The sequence below is a fragment of the Ammospiza nelsoni genome, chromosome 15 (genome assembly GCF_027579445.1).
Source record: "Ammospiza nelsoni isolate bAmmNel1 chromosome 15, bAmmNel1.pri, whole genome shotgun sequence".
Classification (NCBI taxonomy): domain Eukaryota; kingdom Metazoa; phylum Chordata; class Aves; order Passeriformes; family Passerellidae; genus Ammospiza; species Ammospiza nelsoni.
The window spans coordinates 6,972,818-6,994,429 of record NC_080647.1 but is presented as its reverse complement, the minus strand read 5'-3'; the positions used below and the strand labels follow the sequence as shown (position 1 = coordinate 6,994,429).

The 21,612-nt window shown below is 48.5% G+C and overlaps 2 protein-coding genes across 2 annotated transcripts in view; one reads left to right on the top strand and one right to left on the bottom strand.

The window, feature by feature from the left end:
* The window catches only part of GPC3 (glypican 3), a 139,019-nt gene extending 126,269 nt beyond the window's left edge, over positions 1–12,750 (bottom strand). The window contains exons 1-2 of the mRNA XM_059483018.1: positions 12,591–12,750; positions 3,822–3,983 (exon numbers count right to left, since the gene is read on the bottom strand). Coding sequence (XP_059339001.1) covers positions 3,822–3,983; positions 12,591–12,750 — 322 coding nt within the window. The remainder of the gene's footprint in view (positions 1–3,821; positions 3,984–12,590) is intronic.
* Positions 12,751–12,794: 44 nt separating this feature from the next.
* Positions 12,795–13,202, top strand: LOC132080180 (uncharacterized). The gene has a single exon (XM_059483208.1). It carries the CDS (start codon positions 12,795–12,797, stop codon positions 13,200–13,202), a length of 408 nt encoding a protein of 135 aa, XP_059339191.1.
* Positions 13,203–21,612: the final 8,410 nt, after the last annotated feature.

Genomic DNA, 21,612 nt, shown 5'->3' with positions numbered 1-21,612 from the left:
ATGTACCACAAAAGCTGCAAGTGAGCAGCTGCTAAAGCTTTAAGTCTGTTATCCACAAAGCAATGTGGCCAATATGCAGGGTAAGAAATTCAGTGACCATTCAAAAGCAAATTCCCAAGCTTGGGAAGCAGGAGGAATCAGGCTGATAAACATGCACACAAGACAACCCCAGGGAACAGCGTTCTTTAGTGAGGGAAGGGGAGATAAAGAAGAGCCACACTGGTATTTTCCTGCTCAAGTTTACCTTTCACAAAGTTGAGCCATTCAGATTTAATGTTTAGGAAATCAACAGAATTCATTGAGGGATTTTTTTGTTATTGTCATTGTTTCAGTAGGAAGAGACTCGATGGTGGTAGGGCCAGAAATTCCCTCAATTCCCTCATTGAAAAAAAGCAAAGATCTAATATCAGAAGAAAAAGAGGGGGAAAGCAAACCAAAGGCAAGGTTGTCACCAGTCCCTCCAGCAGCTGAGTTGCACAAACTACTGCTTAGTTTGGATGAGAACATTTAGCAATACACATAACAAGACATGAGCAGTTCTGAGGTGATGGGGTTCATCCCAGCTTCAGAGCTGAGAAGCCCAACCAGGAGGCACCAGCAGGGATACACCAAGGGAAAGTGAAAAAACTGCCCACAAAAAAAATCCTGGAGTAAGATTTAACTGCAGTCGAGGCAGCCACAATCCATTTTAACACTGTCAAACACAGCAAGTTTCCAAAAGATTAAATCACTACTTAAATCATCTTCATAATTTTAAAAAATGCCTCTGAGATAAGACCAGGAGCTAATTGTACCATTTAAATTTAGTGAAGGGAAGATTTTTTTGCTTGGGATTTTTCCTTCATAACTGCAATAAAGAAAATGCCCAAGGGTCTAAAACTAATAATCTAATAAACTTTGCTAAGTGAACATTGTAACAGATAGGCCTGGATGAGATTTCCTGTAAATGCCAGACAATTTCCCTTGATCTTTATCAGCAGAGATGCTGCTCTACCTTCAGCAGGAAGAAATTAAATTTGGTGCAAAATAATAACATCTGGGTGAGATTCTGCTTGTCAGACTAGCAGTCCCTTTAGATGCCAGGGTAAAAATATTAAAATTAACTCTGAAGGATTTCACATTTGTGTTTTTAATATGAGTGGCTGAGCTGTGTTTCCATACCAACACATTTCCCCTCTCTGGAGAGAGATGCAATTATCCATCCTCTGCACTGGGTCCCCAGACTGGGGGTCTGACCCAAGGACACACTGGGAGCTCTGTTCCCTGCCAGAGCACATCTCAGAGCTGGCACAGCTTCCAGCTCTTCCATCCAGCACTCCCAGCTCCCAAAGCCACAGGGAATCTGTCCCCAGGACCTGCAGGAGATGCTCAGGGGACACTGGGGCTCCTCCTCCCTGCCCACTCCAGCATCCCCCCAATAGTGCCCTGCACAATTCCTACAGCTGGAGCAGCCTCTGGCATTGCAACCATCAAAATAGTCTTCAACAACCAGCAATCAAAAGATCAACCTATTTCAAAAAGTGTTCTTCTACAAACTTCCAGATTAATTGTAAAGATAACAAAAGTAAATGGTGTTCAAAGTCTAATGAATCGTCCTTCCAAGCCCAAAACACTTTATGCAAGATAATTAAAGTGAGCTCCTCAATGGTTCCAGCTAGGAATTCCTCCTTGCAACGGGACTGCAAACGATTTTTAGTCACTTTAGAGCTTTTTTAATAAGCAGAAGTGGTCAGAAACTGTTCCAATTAAATGCTTTTCTTCCCCACCACCAAGAATGGCAATTGCACATACCAGAGCTGCGCAGAAAAACTTCAGCTTCAAAACCCTGCACGGGTCCCTGGGCCAGGGTGGAAATAACAGTTTTGAAAAAAAAATGGGGGGATAATAAAATCAAAGCAAAGGATTCAACTGTCTCCTGAAGTGGCAGAAAGTTCAGAGCCAGAGCACCCAACTGCTGTGCACAACCTGCAGTTCCACAGGTGTCATTCCCACCCACAATAAAAACCAATGCTGCAGCTTCTGTCAAATGGGAAGGAGGGAGGCACACACTTTGTATTCCACCCAGATTATTCACCATTTCTGAAGCTGGTCCACATTTCCAATGCCTAGGAAACCAATCTTTCATTACTTTTACTCCATTCTGGTTATTAATGCATTTGGATCTTAATGCATTAAGAATTACTGGGGGGAAAAAATGTGCTGTTATCTCCTCAGCAGTTCATTTGATCTTACATTGAGAAAAACAACATATTAAACTTCATCAGTCAGTTGTGGCCCACAACAGAGCTCTGACCTGATCTCACAGGCTTCAGCAGGTCTTGGGTCTTGCTATTAGTGAGGCATAAACAAAAATAAATCAATTATTCTGCAAAAATATAATCATGAAGGAAAAAACGCTTGGTTGCCCATGACTTCTTTTTTAAATACAGGCAAAACCACCATTAATACAGAATGATGGAACCTCAATAGGACAGCACTCAACAAATAAGCAATCATTTCACTGCACATTAACCATGAGGCCCTAAAAAAATTATTGCAGATTTAAGTGGCATAAACTAGTGTGTATCAACACTAAAAAAAAATATCTAAAGATACATTTTGCAAAAAAATCCAAGCAAACAAACAACACCATCATATTATCATTTTAAAAAAAGCTGCCCCAGACAGCAGAGCACAGGGCCACCAATACTCAAATACCCCATGGGGCACCAGGGAGCACATCTGGGGACCAGCAGCCTCTGCCACCTTTCCCACAGAAAAAACAACTTTGTTGTGCAGTGAATAACAATAACAATACACACAGCTGAGGCAGAGCTCACCAAGCATTACACTGAGGTGACAACCAGACCACCTCACTGCAGCCCCTATTTTGGGACTGCCAGAGTCAGACCAGACAGTACTTGCATAGAGATTTTAATTCTTAGAAAGGTGCAGTTTTTTAGTTTTTAGTTTTTTGGGGGTTTTTTGGGGTTTGTTTTTTTTTTTGTTTTGTTTTGTTTTTTTTATTTGCAGCTCAAGAAGTTCAGCCTCTAAATTTCCATTCATTCTTACAGCTGCAGGAATATTTAGGCCAAGCCCTGCAGAGCAACCATACAGCAAGCCAGGTATATTCCATCCCTAATCATAAACAAGCATCCATAATATCTTCAAACACATGAAAACAAGCAAACAGAAAGCTTCCAGCCACTTGCACTTCCAATTGCCCAGTGCTGAGGAAGAGGAGCAGAAATGCTGCCTCCTCCTGCAGGGGACTGGAGCACCCCCAGTGCTCACTGTCACACTTTCTGAAGAGTCCCTTTGCCAGGATTTCTTCTCCTGGGAAGCTGAGAAGCCTCAGAGAAAAATGAAAACAATAATTATCTGATTTGCTCCTCCTGTGTTTTGCTGCTTTGGAATGTGGAATGGAGATTGTTTACCAACAGGTGCATGTTTGATTGGTTTCATGTGAATTGTTTTTACTACAGGTGCATGTTTGATTAGTTTCATGGGAATTGCTTTTACTACAGGTGCATGTTTGATTAGTTTCATGGGAATTGCTTTTACTACAGGTGCGTGTTTGATTGCTTTCACATGAATTATTTTTACTCAATGACCAATCACTGTTCAGCTGTGTCAGACTGAGAAGCTGGTCATGAGTTTTTTTATTAATATCTTCTTAAGCCTTCTGATGCATCCTTTCTCTATTCTTTAGTATAGTTTTAGTACAGCATTCTTTAATATTATATAGTAACATATAATAATAAATTAGCCTTCTAAGAACATGGAATCAGATTCATCAATTCCCCCTTCATCCTGGGCACCCCAAAAATATCACAGCTCACCTTGGAAGACAGCAGCATTCTGGATGACCAGGAATTTGAGCTCCATGCTGGCAGACTGCAGCAGCTGCTCCATGTTCAGCCTGGCAGCTGCCTGGTACTTCTCCTCCATCTTCCTCGTGCAGCACGTGGAGCCCTTGGGGACACAGACCTGCAGATCAGTCCCTGGAGAGGCACAGGAGAAGTAAACAATTCACATTAAGAGAGGAAGCCAACTCCAAGCATCACCGTGGCCAGCAATTACTGTTCAGGCAAATTGATGGCATTTCTGGAATTTGTCCTGAGCAAGCAGCTTGGCCAAAGGGAAGGGTGGCTAAGGCAGAGCCCAGATTGCTGAGCAGTGGCTCCTGAGAGCTGTGCCTGCCCCAGCTCCCACACACCCCACTATGCCAGTGCTGAGCAGTGATCCCAGCCTCACCCTGCTGTCCCCTGTCTGCCCACAGCAGTGAGGAGTCAGTGAGGGCAGGAAAGTTGTAAAACAGAGACAGGATTTGAGGCTGTGGATTTACAGGGAATAGAGCAATGGATGGAGTTCCATCAAGGAGGATAGGCTCGTGATTTACATAAAGACTTGAAGTAATTTGGAAGAAACAGTGCTATTTGCCTGCAATTTCTACCCTATTGTATCCCCAGCAACAGCAGTAATAGCAGAAGGACACAACTACAATGATTTACTTGGCTTTTTAGCTGACTTTTAAATTGTACAACCAAATGTCCCCAGTCCATCCTTCCTTTGCAACAGGCAAAGCAGAAATTGCTTCATTTGTGGCTGTCCCAATGCAGAGGGACAGATCCTGAGGGATGCTCTGAGCACTGCACAAGGCAAGAAACTCTTCAGCAGCACCTTCACACATTCACCAGGATGGGACAAGAGCCAGGGGACAAAGGCAGAGGGACACCACTTGCTCTGGCACCTCCAGCACTGCTCAGTGATACTAAACTTCATTTTTGACATTCCCAAAGCATTTATTTATGGAGAAAGTAGACAACTTCAAGAGAAGTGTTGTTAACTATAAATAAAAATCTGGGGAAGAAAATATAAATCTTTCTAGGCTCAGACAAGAGAAGATGAAGCAGAAGAGTTGGAATTAGCAGCAATAAAAGGCCCCATCTTCCATCAACTTTTAAGAGCAAACTGAGGCTCCAAACACACAAGCAGAGCAACAAGCTCGTATCAAAGCAAATAGCTCTCCTTATGCAAAACACATCCAATCTGATGCTGCTCTTAGAAACTCAAACCAGCTCCATTACAAATGGCTGCCCAGGGTCAGAGAACAGCCAGCACCCACATTTTTCTGTCTGCCACCCAAAGCAAAAGCAGTTTCCTGCTAGGTTCAGCTCTGCCAAGAACCTGGATTGGGAAGCAGTCCCAGGCCAGTGACCAACAGCACTGACAGAGGGAAGGCTCCTCACACCTCTCACTCTGCCTTCCTGCTGGTTATAGAGAGTTTTTCCTCAGCAAAAGCTACTTTGGTAATTTACATCTTTGCTCTGGAAGGATTACGCTTCCTTTCAGGTTCCCGTCTTTTCTCCTTCACAAGAATCTTTTACCGCATCCACTCCCTCCCTAATTACTAGAAAGTGTCAAAAGTCACTTTTGCAAGTGTAGTCTAGAAGAACAGGATTAATATTAATGTCAGTTCAATCGTGTGCTTCCTGAAGAAGAGTCGTGCACGGTGCCAAGGGAAAACCAGCTGTCAGGGCTCAGGAGCAGCGACAGCAAAATCCTCCTCCCTCCAGCCCCATCCCTTCCCTGGCACAGCATGGGAAAAGGAACATGAAACACTTCATCTACAACATGCATTGCATGTGGGGAAAGGAGATTTAACTAGTGCAGGCCCTGCTGTTGCTGCAAAAAAACCTTGTACAAAAAGGGTCCACACCTCCATCCTGACTCCATCACTCCCCACTGCCTCAGTTTCCCCTTCTGCAAAGCAGGATGCCCAACAAATCCCTTCCTCAAGCCCTCTGGCACAGAACCAGCACCACCAATGTCTCAAGCTCAAGCCTCAGTGATTTGTGAACTCACCCACTCCAGAGGAGCACAGCGACAGGTATTTCATGCACTGAAAAAATAAAAGGGACCATAAAACCACATAACAGCAAGATACTGCATTAATGAGAGAAGCAGTTGTATAACAGCAAGTTAAAGAGGTTTTTTAAAGTCAAACCCAACTCAATTTACACCACGAAAAGGCTTAGCATGGTCTCTTTAACACTACAGTATGCCCATAAATTTCTTTTTAATACAAAGCTTATTTCCTCCTACATTTATTATATTCGGACACATTTCAAATTATAAAATAAAAATCCTTCCATGATTAATGGAAATACCAATATAGAAAATCTGAGAGTTGGCAATTAAGAGGTCTCTGCAAGTTAAAGCCAAGGATAGGAAGCAGCAAGGTCACCTACTCACATCCCATCCTTCTTTTTAGCAATTAAGCCAACTTCTCCCCTTAAATGGATCTTTATTTTTCTGCAGTAAAAAGACAGACATGCTGTATCAGAGCAATCACAGAGGAGGAGGAAAAAGCCTGGGAATTAACTCAGCTTAAAATGTTTTACAGAGACAGCCAACTAAGAAACGTCATGGTAAACACAACAGGACAACACAGGCAGGGCAGGCTCTTGGAAGGTAGCAGGGAAAAGCTCCTTCTTGGCACAGTGCTGCTACAGAGGGACAGGGACTGGGGGCCTGACTCCCATCTGCCAGCTCTTTTCTGTGTATGGCTCTCCCAGATGGCGAGCTGGCTCCAACACTCCATCCCCAAATCCCCCAGGAGCAGCAGGGACGGGAGGTTTCAATGCCCGTCCCCCAGAAGCCACCAAGCCACCCTGCTGACTCCAGCCCCACAGACACAGATGGAACAGAGACAAAGCTTTTGACCGGCCAATGTATTTGGGGCTTACTCATGCCATTGCTGGAGGAGCCTTTTCTGCAGCCCCCAGGAGCCCCAAGGACTCACAGACCACGCTCTGGAAGCGTGAAGGATGCGCTGAGCCTGGGAACGCTCAGCAAGCCCACGGAGCAGACACCAGCAGTAAATGAATTAGGGTGCCACACGTTTCTGCCTCCAAAAAAATGCACGGGAAAAGGTCCTGTGAGTCATCAAATCCTACCTCAGCCTCCCCATCCACCCCCTCTGAGCATTTTATCTAACACAAACACCTCCAGCCATACTCCGGCTTGTGAGATAGCAAAGCCCATTCCGCTGCCTAATGGCCCTTCACTGTTAAGACCGTTTTTATCTCCCAACCTACACAACCCCTTTTTCTTAAAGTTTCAAGTCATTACACCTTGTAATGCCAGTCTCAGCCCTTGCAAACAACCTTCTCCTTTTGCTATAAATCACTACAAACTCATTTTCAGAAAGAAAGTGTCCCTCACATTACTGCAACCGTTTTATTAAATTGCATTTGGATGCTCACAATACCAATCTTGGCAAGATTAGTGAGATGATGAGATGCCAAGCGCAGCAGCCTGACCCTCTGACACCCAACTCCCACGGCTGAGAAGGCACTGCCTGCAGCCCCTTCCTTCCATGGGTGCAGGAGCACCAGGCTCCATCAGAACTGTGCCATTTATGCCATCTTGGGGAACAGCAGTGTAAATGCTCCAGCAATTTTGCATAGGCTCCCAGCTGACAGAAATAAACTCTAAAGCAGCACTAATTTCAGTAGCACCCTGCCTCTTCCTCCTCCCGACAGGGAATTTTTACTGGCAGTGAATTTAAACCATTACATTTGACTTTGATGTACAATTATTCCTGCAGATAGGTGGTGAGTACAGCAGAAGTGAAAATCATTTCAGTGGATTAAATGTCAAAAATAAAAACCCTCAAGATCATCTAGGGGGAGTTGTGGACTCCTTCACAAGGCTGAAGGATTTTCCTTTGATTTTAAGCATCCCAGGATAGCTTCAACCCTGTCATCAGATACAGGCAGGCAAGCTGTGCACGCTGAGGCACACGAGCCTTCCCACCCAGATCCAATGGCAGCTAAAATCAGATTAACATTCCCCCCAGACTTACCCCAGGCACTGCCAAAATAAGAACCTGTCCCTGCTTCACGCCACATTCCTGCAGCCTCCTCCCCACGTGAGGGGCTCTGCTACTCCGTGCAGTGGCACCTTCACCTTCTGCAGTCTGCAAGTGTCAGAGGAGTTCCTCCCACCCTCCTAACTCACCAATTTGTACTATTACCCACGAGAAATATGCTGTTTTGGGTCAATTTGCCTCCTCCAGTTGTTTTACAACCAGCATCATGCTTTAAATAGATAAAAGCAGTGAGTCAACATTTAAATATAGTGGATTTTCCCCCAGCTTTTTCAATACTTTTTTATTAAGAACCTTTTAAATGATGTGATTAGGGGGTTGTGCATCTGTCAGTGCCTTTTAATGCTCAGCATCTAGGGGGAGGAAAAGGAAATGCAACTGTTTAGAACCCAGATTTAATGCTGATCTTTATAAACCTAATTAAAGAGATATAAATTATAAACCAACTCTTTCAATAGGTGATTTAAGTTGGAACAGTATGCATAGTACATGGGATATTTATTACTGCTTAATTATCCTTTATTTTCTATTCCATCTTGTGTTTCACAAGACCATCTGACTCTGGATTCCTCCCCTGCTCTTACAATGTTGGCCAGATGATTCTCATGCAAATCAAACACCCTATAAAAACACATCTTTTAAAAGAAGACATTACAGTGAAAAATAGGTTTTACAGAGTAAAAGTTTCCTCCTAAGAAATGCACAAACACTGTCATCAATGGAGTTAACTTTGGGCACTCACTCCCCCACACAGATTTGTTACAGTCACATGCACACATCCCACAGCCATTCCAAAGAGCAGGAAGAACACTGTTCAGGATGTTGTTAAAGTTAACCCCTGGGAAAAAAAAATAAAATTAATGATCTCACTATAAAACCACTGCCTGGGGAGGTTACTAAATTTTAGGGTTCTGCTCCTGCTCTCAACTATCAAGAGAGCAACTTGCAGGCCTGAAATAATTAAGAACAGAAAACTCAATTATCTAGTAAACTAAGCTTTTAAACCACCGTGCTAAGCTAAATGGAAAGGCTGCACAGGGAGGAGCATCATTAGTCCCACTCAGGAAAAACAGAATAAAAGAGCAGGAGTACAAAGGGAACCAGCTCATGAGCAAAGGCACGTCGAGTTCAGCAGGAAGAGTTGGGATTTTTAATTTTTAAACTGCACATTGGCACACACCAGCTGCCAAAAATAAAAAATAGAGAAGAAAGCTTGACATGCTCAGCCAGCCACTTGTAAAGCATTACACCTCAACTCCAAAAGGTTAATCTCCTATTTTCTTAGGGTGAATCCATATTTGCTTCCATCAAAGAAAATGAACAAAAAGCTGGAAATAACACTTTGCTGCGGGAGAAGGAAAACAGATCTGCCAACAGATATTTCTGTCAAGATAAATATTCCTCAGTTTTCCACTGTTCCAGAGCAGAGGCACCCATCCCCTGTCCCCATCCTGCCAAGGCACCAGCTCACCCCTTCCCCTCCACCCACAGGAACCAGCCCAATTACCTGTCACCACCAATACAGAGAAACACAAATGGCAGACAGGAGAGAAAAACAGAGCAGCAGAAATGGAAATTCAAGCTGCTGTTTATAGATAGGAGAAATTATGCAGAGAAAAGACAAATGGAGGAAGAAAATCAAGACAGGCAACATAGCAAAAAGAGAATTTAGTTATTACTGAGCATGAAGCCCCAGCACAGAACCACAGGCTGGCATTCAGTCTCATCTTCATCAAAACCCAGAAAAGCACTCTCCCATCACCCTGCCTTCACTCTCCCCAGCACAAGATCTCTGATCCAGGTCCAGTCAAGGTGTTGCCATGAATTACACCCTCCCAGCCCTCAGAACAGCCAGCCACAGCTGACAGCACTTAGGCTTTGCTGTTCCCCACCTCTGAGCCAGCCAAAGCAACTCCAGAGTGACAAAATCCTGGTCCCCACACTGCAGGACCAGAGGAGCCTCTCAGTGCCTGGCGCACGCCTGCAGCTACTCCCAGAACACCAACACTGCTCACGAAACAGCATGGCACTTCCCTCACATTTAACAGAATTGCCTTTTTTAGGGTTTTTGTAAAATTAGAAGTGTGGTCTGTCTATTTCCGAGCTCTCCTACGGAGCTTGCTGTGCCCATGTCCCTCCAGCCCACGCATGCTGATGCGGTAAAATTGAGCTGTGGGACATTTCTCCTGAGTGTGCTGCAACTCAGCAGCATTTCCACTACTTACTCCTTCAGCAGCAACTGCTCATAATGCAAAATAGGCTTCCAGAAACAATTATGTCAAAAAAAAAAATCCACATTTTAAATAAGTTGTTTAACTTCAGTTTCTCCAGGGTGGAGTGATCCACTGGGAAAGGTTCTCAGAATTGATTCCATGGTGATTTGTGGCTGGGAACTCCAAAACTTTTTTTAATTGACAGATGTAGGAAAGGAAAAAAAGTAATAAACAGATGCCTGGAAAATAGTCCTTGAGTGATGTTCCCCTATTACAGAGATTTATGCAGCTGCTAGTAGGAGAAGCAAGTGCTCTGAAGTGTAATTACCACACAGAGTCATGCAAGATGGGCCAGATCCAAGGTATAAGCAAGCAGTCATTGCTTTAATTATGATCAAGTTTATGTACTTAGGCAAATGTAAAATCCACTTTCGATTTGATATGTGGGAACTTTATCATTGTAACAAGCTGGAAGCATTCACTTGAAACACCAGCCCTGTTAGGAGCTATTGATCCAGCTGCCCACAGGCTCTGCAGAGAGCACGGGGCTCCTTTCTCCTCCTGGCTGCCAGGGATGCACCTGGGGCTCACAGGGCAGGGAGAACCCAACTGAGGAACCCCAGCAACCTGAACCCTGCTTTCTGGGGAAGACACCAGGGCAAAAACACCCTCTGCAATCACAGCCAGGCCAGGCTGGGGGATGCTGCTGCTTTCTGGGGAAGGACTGATCCCATTGCAGCCCCTCAATACAATGGGAGCCATTCTCCAGGAACCTGCCCACCCCTCCATCACCTCCCTGGAGTGTGTAAAAACACACTCAGCAAAGTTACCTAGGAATCAAAGCAAGAATCTCACTGGCTTTCAAAGAAACAACTTCCTTCTGACAAACAGAATTTGTCCACTCAGTGGTGATAAGAGCAGCTCTTTCCTGCAACTCTCCATGCAAACATTTCACTGGAAAGCATTCCAGTGCCCCTTCCTTACTGACCAGGAGACTGAGGCTGTGTGGGACAGAGAGAGAAGAGATGCTGCTCCTGCAGCTGGTCTGAAAGGAGCATTAAGTGTTGAAATTTACATGAGAAGAGAATGTAAGGGCAGGTAGGGATAGGAAGGGTACACTCTCACCGGGACTTACAGCTAAACTCCTCTCATATCTCTCACAGCTCTTGATAAACTGAGGCATTGCTACAGTCCAAAAGACTTGGGATTTACAGCAGCCACAGCACCTCACGGTCCCAGCTTCGGACGCCCCGTTCCCCCCTCCCTCTCCTGTGCTGCAGCAGCTCACAGCTGAAGGAACCCCTGTGTTTGTGGCCTGTGCGACACCGAATGCAAGAAACCCAACTCAACACATCGTTATTAAGAGCAGCCACCGCTGGCGATGATCTCATTGCACCTCCCCTGCCTGTCACGTTTGCCCGTTATCTCTTGCTTTTCATACTTTGATCTGAAGCTTTTCAGGGCAGGCGTTCTCGGCTGCGTGTTGAGCCAGGCACAGCAGCACCGAGCTCTCAGGCAGCTCCGAACGCAGCCCTGAACCCGATCCGTCTGTGTGCACACACTGCCAGCACACAGCCACCACCTGCAGCACCGGCACTCCCTAGCCCCCAAAAAGCCTTTAAAAGGCAAAGAATTCAAATATTCCGCTTACATTTTAAAAGAGGAATGAGGCATATATACAGAAAGCAGCCTCGCACTGGGTAGGTGGTGAGGTTTGGTGCGGTACCAGCCCGGCAGCCACCTGTACTGGGAACTGCAGAGCACAATAACACCTATCGCCTCTCCCAGACCCGCCAGGCTCGCACCCCGCACGGTTCCCGCACAGCCCGGGGAGCGCCGGCTGCCTCCTTCCAGCCCCATCCTCCGGAGCTGCGCAGCCCAGGGTTCAGGCTGGGATGAGGCTTGGGATGCTGTCGGAGCAGTCCCACAGGGCGGGATTGCCTCGGACCCCGGCACACCCCGGGCAGAGGGAAGCGGCTCTGGCGGAGCCGGGACCTGCAGAGACGTGACGGGCGCACGGAGCGTCCGCTGCCCGGCGGGGACACCGCGAGCTCCCGGGGACCGCGCACCGGACCCCGACAGCGGCAAGCGAGGACGGGGCGGGCTGGTCCCTCCGGCAGCGCCGGGCTCTGCCCGACAGCCCGAGCTCACCTCGGCCACCCGGGGTGCAAAACCCTCCCGAACAAACCGAGCGCAATAAAGACCCGCTCTCCAGCGGGCTCCCATTGCCGCGACGTAATCACCGGCTCCGTGAGATCCCCACATCCGAGACGCGCCAGCACCGAGCGGCCGTCAGCTCCTGCAGCCGGGGGAGGGCAGCTCCCCGCGGGAGAGCGGGCAGCCCGCACCCGGCTCCGCAGCGTCCCGCAGCCGCACGGCGACCCCGGCCCACGGCCCCGGCTCCAGGCACTGCAGCCGCTTCGCCCCGTACCCGAACGGCCCCGGTGACCCCCGGCGAGACAACGACGGCCGGCCACACACCTTGGGGAGAGCGCTCTCACCTGGCACGGGGCTCTCGGGCACCCACTTGGCTCCGGGCTGCAGCACCTGGAAGGCGGCGCGTACCGGGCGGCAGGCGGCTTCCCCCGCCAGCTGCGCGGCCGCCGGGGCACCGAGCAGCGCGGCCGCCAGCAGCAGCAGCACTCCGCCGGTCCGCGACATCCTCCCGGGCCAGCGGGGCGCTCCTCTAGGCGCTGCCAGCGGGCATGGCCGTCGTGCCGGGACGCGCCGGGACCGGGAGCAGCGCAGCGGAGCTCGGCCCGCGCCTCGCGCGGCGCTCCCGGGGCGCCGGTCCCGGCCCCGCGCGCTGCCCCGCCCCGGCCCTGATTGGCGCCCGCCCCCCGCCCGCGGGAAACTCGCCCCGCGTGGGCACCGCCCCGGCGCTCATTGGGCCCCGCGGGGCGGCCCCGCCCCCCCGCGCCACGCCCGACCCGCCCCGCGCCGCACCTGTGCGCGCCATCCCGCCCGGTACCGGCACCGGCACCCACACCGGCCCTGATCTCGGCACCGACCCCGACACTGATCCTGATCCCGGCACCGACCCCGACACTGATCCCGGCTCCGACACCGACCCTGATCCCGGCACCGACACTGACCCTGATCCCGATACCTGATCCCGGCACCGACCCCGGCACCGGCACCGACCCCGACCCTGGCACGGATACTGATCCCGGCACGGCACCGGCACAGCCGCGGGCTCACCCCGCTCGCAGCGCCGCTCCCGGTGCCGCCTCGCTCAGTGCCCGTGCGGTGCGGACCCTGCGTAGCCCCACGCGCGCACTGCCGTGGGAGGTGGGGTGCGCGGTGCCCGGTTTGCACCTGGGTGCGCGGTGCCCGGTTTGCACGGGTTCACAGGGCTGCACCGAGAGTGAACAGAGCGTCTCTTGAGCCCTTGCCAGCCGGGGCTGCAAGGGAAGGCGAGGTTCCACGCACTGCACTGGACCCTTCCCGTGAGGGTGAGGGACGGAGTGGGACTCACCTGGAAACTCCACCATGAGGGGGGAGTGGTGCTGAGTGTGGGGCTGTGAGCATCACTGAGCACCCCCGGGGCAGCACTGAAATCTGGATAGCTCAGTCTCCACAACGCCCAGGAGAGCCACGGGTCTGTTGGGTGTGCACAGGACAAATCACCAGAGGAGCTACCTGGAAACAGCCAGCTCTACATGAGCAGCTCGTGTTCCTCCATTTCTGCACCAGTTTCCAGATGCAGTCTTTGGGAATGCCTCACTCACTGTGCTGAAGTCCCCCAGGGTCTCACAGTCCTGGTCAGATCCTGTGTCCCCCAGCTGCAAGGACATTCCAGCTCCATCTCACCAGCAAAAGACCCTAAATACCAGCATTGCACCCTCAGCTGGAGGGGGCCCACGCTGCTCATCACTTAGCAAGCAGCTGTACAAAGTGGGAAGCAAGAAGGTGGGGTGAGGAAAGGCTCTATTTAAAACAGCAAGGGTCGTGTATGAAAAACTGCCAAAATAGTGATTGCCCAGGCAGTCTCCTCACTGCTCGCCCCCAGCCTGCACCATGCACAGAAAAACAATGACAGAGCAAGTACAAGCAGAAGAACAGAAGAAAAATCTATTTAAAATTTCCAGCACAAATGTAGGATCAAATTATTGCTAATGGCTCGCTACCAGCTCTTTTTCACTCTGAAATTTTGAACAGGGGTGAAAAATGGAAGTCCAAACTGTGTATTTTTTCTAGGAAAATGCCTGCCAGGGAGAGATTGTTAAAATATATTATGGATATGCGTCTAATAAGCTGGAATGTGCAACTCGTCTCGTTGGGTAATGGATTGTCGGAGCCTGTTGCTGTCCACAGACTGCACTATTTATTATCCCTTTATTGTTTCTTGTAAGCATGACTGACAAAATTCCCATTAACCGGGCAGCAAAAAGTCCTGCTTTGCAGGAATTCAGAGAAATCCAGAAATTTCATTTTGCTCAGAGGTGCAGGTGCTCCTCAATGCAAATTGTGCCTGGTCTCAGCAGAGCAGAGGGCAGGCGTGGGCTCAGTGATACAGGTGAGGAGCATCCTTTTCCCATTTTCATTTCTCCGGTGCCCTCCATGGAACACCAGCACACAGGCTGAGGCTGACGGGAGCCATCACCCCAGAGAGCTGCCACACCTCTTCTGCACCTCCTTCATTGATTTGGTGATGGATTTGTTATGTTTATGCAACACTTTCGGGTACAGCGCTGTGTTAGGTCAGGAATCAATTGGGCTGAATTGCAGAGCACAAAGGCTGGTGTTTGAAGCACTCCTTTATATACAATATTGCGATCTATATTATGTTTATGGCCTGAATTAGAGTTGTCTAAAAGGCATTCAAGCATCTCCTGTGTTCATCTTCAGACGTGCTGTGTGTATTTCATTTAGGTACAGGAGGCTTGTGCTGCTCCAGGTAAGTACACAGATACTGTCAAGCATGGCATTAGAGCAAAGAATTATACCCAGTGCCAAATAGGTGCCATTTAGGTATCTCTGCTCAGATGAGGGAGTGCTTTAGGATTTCAGACAAATTAGAAAACAACATTACTGCTCTTTACTGGATCTAGCTGCACAGTGGGATTTGACATTATCTCGACAATGACTCCCTGTGAAAATAAAGTGTATTTATCAACAAGGAGATGTGTCAAAAGCAAGTTAAAGCTTCCAGAAACATGTAACAAAACCAAGTGGCAACCCTTTCTTTCAGTCATTTTTCTGAGTTGTACCCAAAATCTGCTGGCAGGAAGAAAAAGAACTCACATTTTAACTGGAAACTTTCCCTAATGGAAAACTCATTTTCCCCAGTTTTCACTCTAGCATTACTGACTTTTCTTGGGGTAATAAAGTCTGGGATGCACCTAAATGGAAATAAGGGGTGAACCCCATCCTATCCGTGGACCAACAATAATGTCATGCTCTGTGGCACCTCCAGCCCCAAGCCCAAAGGATGCTCTCCCCCCTGAGTGTCTGCAGAAACATTCCCAAGGTGACAATTTCAGACCCTCTGATTTCCATCAGAACTGCAACATCAGCCCCATGAACATCTGAAGCTATTTTCCTGAGCACAGGCACATCCATATGGCCTGTCCTTTTAATGGGGGGTAGCAAATGCAGGTTTGTCCTGGAGGAGAGAGCAGAAGGCTTGCTCCAAGATCAGAGGCAAAGTCACTGGGTTAGTTGTCTGCCAGCAGATGTAGTAAGAGCCAATTCATTGTCTCATATCCAGGATGATAATTTCCCTTGTTACAACTGCTCACACCGTAAAAAATTCACTTAATCATCTACCTGCCTCAAGCCTGTGAGTAATGAGAGGCAGGATCGTGTGTAGCTGATTTTATCAAATGCTCTTATGAAGTTCTCCACTGGGAAAACCCTGAATCAATTAAAACACCAAGGAGAGATGTAGGAGAGGGATTCATACTCCCCAGTAGATGCTCTCCAGGTTATAAACACATTTCACTTGCTCTGTGGATGGGATGGATGAGCTCCATGGGGACAAGGTCAGCTGAGCCATGCCTGTAACAGAGGAAATCACTGTGGGGCAAGGGAGAAGAGAAAATCCTGCAGCATCTGCTGACACATCTGTGTGGGTTTGGCACATACCTGGCAGTCTACATGGGCATGTTTGGCCTGGGTTTCTCCTCCCTGCTGTGCTCCTGCTGTGCTGTCTGTGGCACAGCTGCATTGCCTGAGATCTCTTAGGTCCTGCTGGAACCAGGAGCTGCAGGCAGTGACGTCTTCTCCCAGCCAAAATGACCCTTCCCATCTTGTTCTGCACCCTGCAGAAGCTGCACTTTCAGGTTTTCATAACTATTTGTGGAGGAGGAGAAGGGAGAAGCTTTTCACTATATAACAGTACTTGCACATAGCCTGATGGAAAAAAGAAAAGTGCATTTGCCATGGGGCACTGGGAGAGATGATGGATTGCCAGGTAGCAGACATCCCTCCCCACTTTGGCAGGATATTGTATTCTGTGTGCCATACAGGAATGCTGATAGATCCATAAAGCATTAGCCTTTTCCTCACCCTCAAAAGCAGTGGCTGATAAATCACTCGCTCTCTGGAGTTTGTTGGGAGCAGATCACACAGCAGAAGCAGTGAAGCCTTCAGAGAGATACATCACTTAAAGACACTGCAGATGCCAATAGGGCTGTACATCAAGAATGCACAGACAAATCACTTTCCCTGTCCAAAGTGAGATACTTCAGACCTAGAACTTTTTTCCAAGTATGTACTGGTTTCAGTCACACATCAGAAATATCTCCCAGAGCCTTGGAAAATCTCTGAGCTCCAGTCCTAGAGATCTCTTTTTTACAGAGGATTTGATAAGTCTTCTCTCCTGTTAAAGGCCAAAAAATTGCAGAATATTTCATAATAATGAATAAAATCCCATTCAGACCCAAACTTTTCCAAATGAGCTCTTAACTGTGGATGAGGCACAAGTTTTGCAGGGGCAGCTGGCTGTATAGCTAACCATGCAGTCACCTGAAGGATTTTGCATCTTTTGTAAAATCAAAAGTGCACAGACACAGCTGGTGTGGCTCAAAAGCTCCTCCACACACCCTCCATCTCTGGAGAACCCAAACTGAGCATAAAAGGACGAGACCCACAGTGTGCTGCAGTTAGGGGCACACTGGGGGTGGGATGCAGCCCTCAGGGAGGAAGGCTCTGATAGCACTCCTCACCAGTGCCCAAGTGAGGGGGGCTGAGCACTGGCAAAGCTCCTGAGTACACGAGGATCACTGAGAGGCAGCTCTGCAGAGGGAATCAAACAGAAGGGATGGGAGAAAACTGCTCACCATGCGCTGCTGCCTCTGCTGGGAGCACAGGGCAGGCATTTCTCAAGCTGATATTTTCATTTATCATCTCCTGGTGATTAATCAACAGAGGAGACATTGCCAGGAGCCAGCCCAGAAGGGACCAGCCCAGAGCATTCACCTATGGAAATAAAGTGCTGCCAACAATGAGCAGCCCAGGGCTGCCCCACTCACGCAGAGAGCTGCAATCACAGAGCTGGGGATCAGCTCCACACAGTGGGAGCAGCCTGGCAGCTTCAGAGCAGGCACAGGGGCACTCTGGATATCACCCCAGGGAGATGCAGCACTCCCTGTCTCCTGCAAGGCTGCACAGCCCAGCACCAGCTCGGGAGCTGCTGGAGCAGAGGTGATGGGTGCACAGAGCAGGGGCAGAGCCACACTGCACCTCTGCAGCCCAGGCAGCCCCAAGTGAGAGCTGTGGGGCTGCAAAACTGACAAAATCCCACTGTACAAAGAGGAGAGCACACAGCTCTGAGATGGGATTTACAGCAGAAGCAAGGGAAGTTATATTGAATATATAAATTGTTCCCACTCCAGAGGAGGCCACGACGCATTCAGGTGCAGTTCCTGGAGTGCTTTTATCCTGCGCAGTGGCACCGTAGTAAAACTTGATTTATGCCTTATTAAATTATTTTAATGTTTAATATTATATGCAAAAACTCTGTGAAGAGACGTAATAGAGGACTATAGCTGCTGGGCTCGTGCAGAAGCTGTCTCCAGTCGCAGGGTAATGAGGCATTCCAAAGGTATCACAAGTGTGGGACTGCTCCTCAAACACCGTTTTGTGGGTAAAAGAGCAAATGGGTGACCAAGTGTCAGCTTTTATACCCAAAAATTCAATAAATTGTAGAGACAGAGAGTTCCACTCGCTCACCAATACAGATCAGGAATCCTTGCTGGAGCCAGAGGATTTGGAGCAACCCCAGCAAGCACCAAGTGCTGACAAGGGAGCAGACCCTGGAACAGAGGAATGTGAAGAGTTTCCATCCCAGGCAGGGTGGCTCTGGGGCTGGAGCAGGCTGCTGAGGGGCTCAGCCACTGTGCAGCAGGACAGGCACCACCTCTGCTGCTGACATTTCCTCCAGAGCATCTTCTTCCTCCCCCTCCCTCCTTCTCAGGCTTCTTCTGTCTCATTAAGGAAAGGTCACTGCACTCCATGGCAAGGAGAAAAAATTGCAAACCAAAGGATTTTCTGTCTTTACAGGCACTTTCTCCAGGTACTCACCAGGCCCCTGGGGTTTTTTGAGCCTCAGCCTGCAAAAGAGAAGTGCCTGATGTTCCCCGGGTGTACGTTCTGCTCACCATGGGGCACAGCCCTGTTCTGCCCCTCTGCTGCAGACACCTCCTGCTCCCAGAGGCTCTCTGGGCCTATTGGGGATTCTCCTGCTCCAGTCTCCCATCACAGATGTGGTGTCTGTGCTGAGCATGGCTGTGTCCCAGAACCCTGCTCTGCCTGGGAGGTGAGGGCTCCCCAAGGCGTGCAGGGCTGTCCCTTCCCATCAGCAGCTCCCTCATCCTTTGTCCCTGCTCCAGCCCATCCCCTGGGAAACCACAGCCTTCCACTGACCCCTCCAGAGGTGATGCCAGCAGCAGCTGCCCCAGAAGCCACCCAAGTACTGCAGGATGGCTCAGGGCTCAGGGCTCAGGGCTCAGCACACCCTGGGCTTTTCAGAACCAGCATCCTCGCCTGCCTCTGTCAGGATGTTCATAGATCTCACAGGGCTGGCTATTAAGATTGCATCCTTCTTGCACAAGGCAAATATTAATAAAAGAACCCAGAAAGATTTAACACTGGTGCATTTGAAGGCATTTCCCAAGGAATAACTAATTATCCTGCTGGATGCTCAGGCAGGTTTCACTGCTCTGTGGAGGAGGACAGTTCATCGACAGAAGGGAAGTTTTGTTTTAAAAGGAGCCTCACTAAACATTCACATTTGTCTCATTTCCAATCAGTTAGAATAATGAACCACCTAACACAGAGAGATTTATTTTGTTTTTAAATGCTAAATCATTCCTGCATACAATGCATAAATGTCAGGCTCTCCAACAGTTCTTGGGGGATTTGGTTTATATTATTACCATTAAACATGAAGCAGAAGTTGAGAAGCAGGTCAGTGTGATGCAGAGGTATTTTCTTCTGACTCCCCCTGTCTTTTAAATAAGACTGTAAAACCCACCTGAACTATGGGTGTCTCAAGTAGAAATTCTCTCCGAACACAGAAATCACTGTGTGAGCATGTCACAGGAACAGGATGAGAACAAGTTACTGGGCTCCATCCACTGCTCCATGTTCTGACTGTGTAGGGCACTTCAGAGGTTTTCCATAAACTCAGGGATTAGTGCAATTAGGTCAAAACTTCTCATTAATGAAGAAGGAACAAAGCAGTTGACAAATGACCCCAGAGAGCTTGGCCAGCAATGGAAAAAGCAAATAGAAACAAGGCCAAGGTTGTTATTTTCAGTGCTTTGGGGTTGTTTAAAGCAGTCTCCTGGTACTGGAGGTGCCTGGGCAGGACTTGGAGCTGACTCTGCCCAACTCAGGACCCAGAGCCATGAAACACAGGTGAGCAGAGCAGGGACCAAGGCCCTGCCTGGGGGCATTTCCAGAGGAACCCGAGTGCAAGTGGCATTTTAGGACATCATTTTAACCTCAGCCTAAGGGCAAGAATTTAAAAATAAAAGTGACCACAATGTATTATTCAATGGTCTGTTTTAGAAGAGAGTGAATAATTTAAACAATACATGCTTGAGCTGAGTGACTTTACCTCCCCTTGCCCCCCTTTCTCTGGCAGCACCTTCCCTGAGGCCAGCAGTAAATGTCCAGCTGATTTTGGCAGTGTGGAGCAAGCAGCATTCAGGCCTTCCCCATGGCCTTCAGGGATTTTTCACCATTAGTGAACTGGGAAAGTGTAAGAAGGAAGATCTTGGGGGAGAAGAGGTCTGGCTCTATGAGAAGCTGCTCTCACAAGTGAGAATTGTGTCAGTCAGCAGTATTTAGTACTCACAAAGTGAGTGTGGGTGGCTTTGGTTTCGCTTCCCCTGGAAAGCCAGACTCTGATTCAGCAGGAAAGTATATTCAGTGTAAGAGCAAAATCCTTCATTTTTGTGTGATACAAAGCAGTGAGCCAATACAAACACACCCTGCCAGTCCAAGCACCTTGAGCATGCATGAAGGGTTCCCTCTGTTCTGCAGAGTGTCTGCCAGGCCAGGCATTGCCCAGGGAACAGAGACCTGTCCCCACTCACAGGACAGGAATCCAGCCACAGAGAGAGCTCCAACACCCTGCACATGGGCCAGCAGCCCCCAGCCCTTTGGGACCCCCAGCCACTCGATGACAACTCCAAACTGCAAAGCAATGCCATTAACAGCAGCCCTGCCTAAAAGCCCTGGCTGAACCCAGCAGATGAAAACTTGAGTGTGAAAGGAGTCACTGATAGTCTGTGCCAGCCTCTTGAGCATCCACAGGAGGGCAGACCAAGCAGAGGTGAGCTTTGAAGTGTTGGGATTTAGAGTGTGGAAGCTCCACTCAGATGCCTCCAGACCAGACAACCCTGGGAGCTCCCTGGCTCCCACAGCTCCCCATTTCCAACAGGGGGTGATGGTTTCCCTCTGCTCTGCTGGGACAGCAAGGAGATAAATCCATGAGTGCTCTGAGGAGGATCAGCAGTGGCCACACTGAGGTCACCCTCACACCTTCCTGGTGACAGCCCAAAGGGACAGGGCTGTCCCTGGGATCAGCATCAATTAAATACCCTGGAGAAACTGCGTCCTTCAGTGTCACAGACATCTTTTATAAAAAATCCTTTCCTTAGGATTTTTCCTCCTGAGAAGCTGGGAGGCCTCAGGAACAACATGTAAACATTGATTATCTGCTGCTGTGGAATGGAACAGGTGCATCTGTGATTGGTCTCATGTTGGTTGTTTCTAATTAATGGCCAATCACAGTGAGCTGGCTCAGACAGAGAGTCCAAGCCACAAACCTTTGTTATCATTCCTTCTTTTTCTATTCTTAGATAGCCTTCTGATGAAATCCTTTCTTCTATTTTTTTAGTAGTTTTAATATAATATATATCATAAAATAATAAATCAACCCTTCTGAAACATGGAGTCAGATCCTCATCTCTTCCCTCATCCTCAGACCCCTGTGAACATCCTCACACTTCAGCAGCTTGTGAGGATCATGAATGTGGTCAGGTTCCTACCCTGGAACAAGGCTCT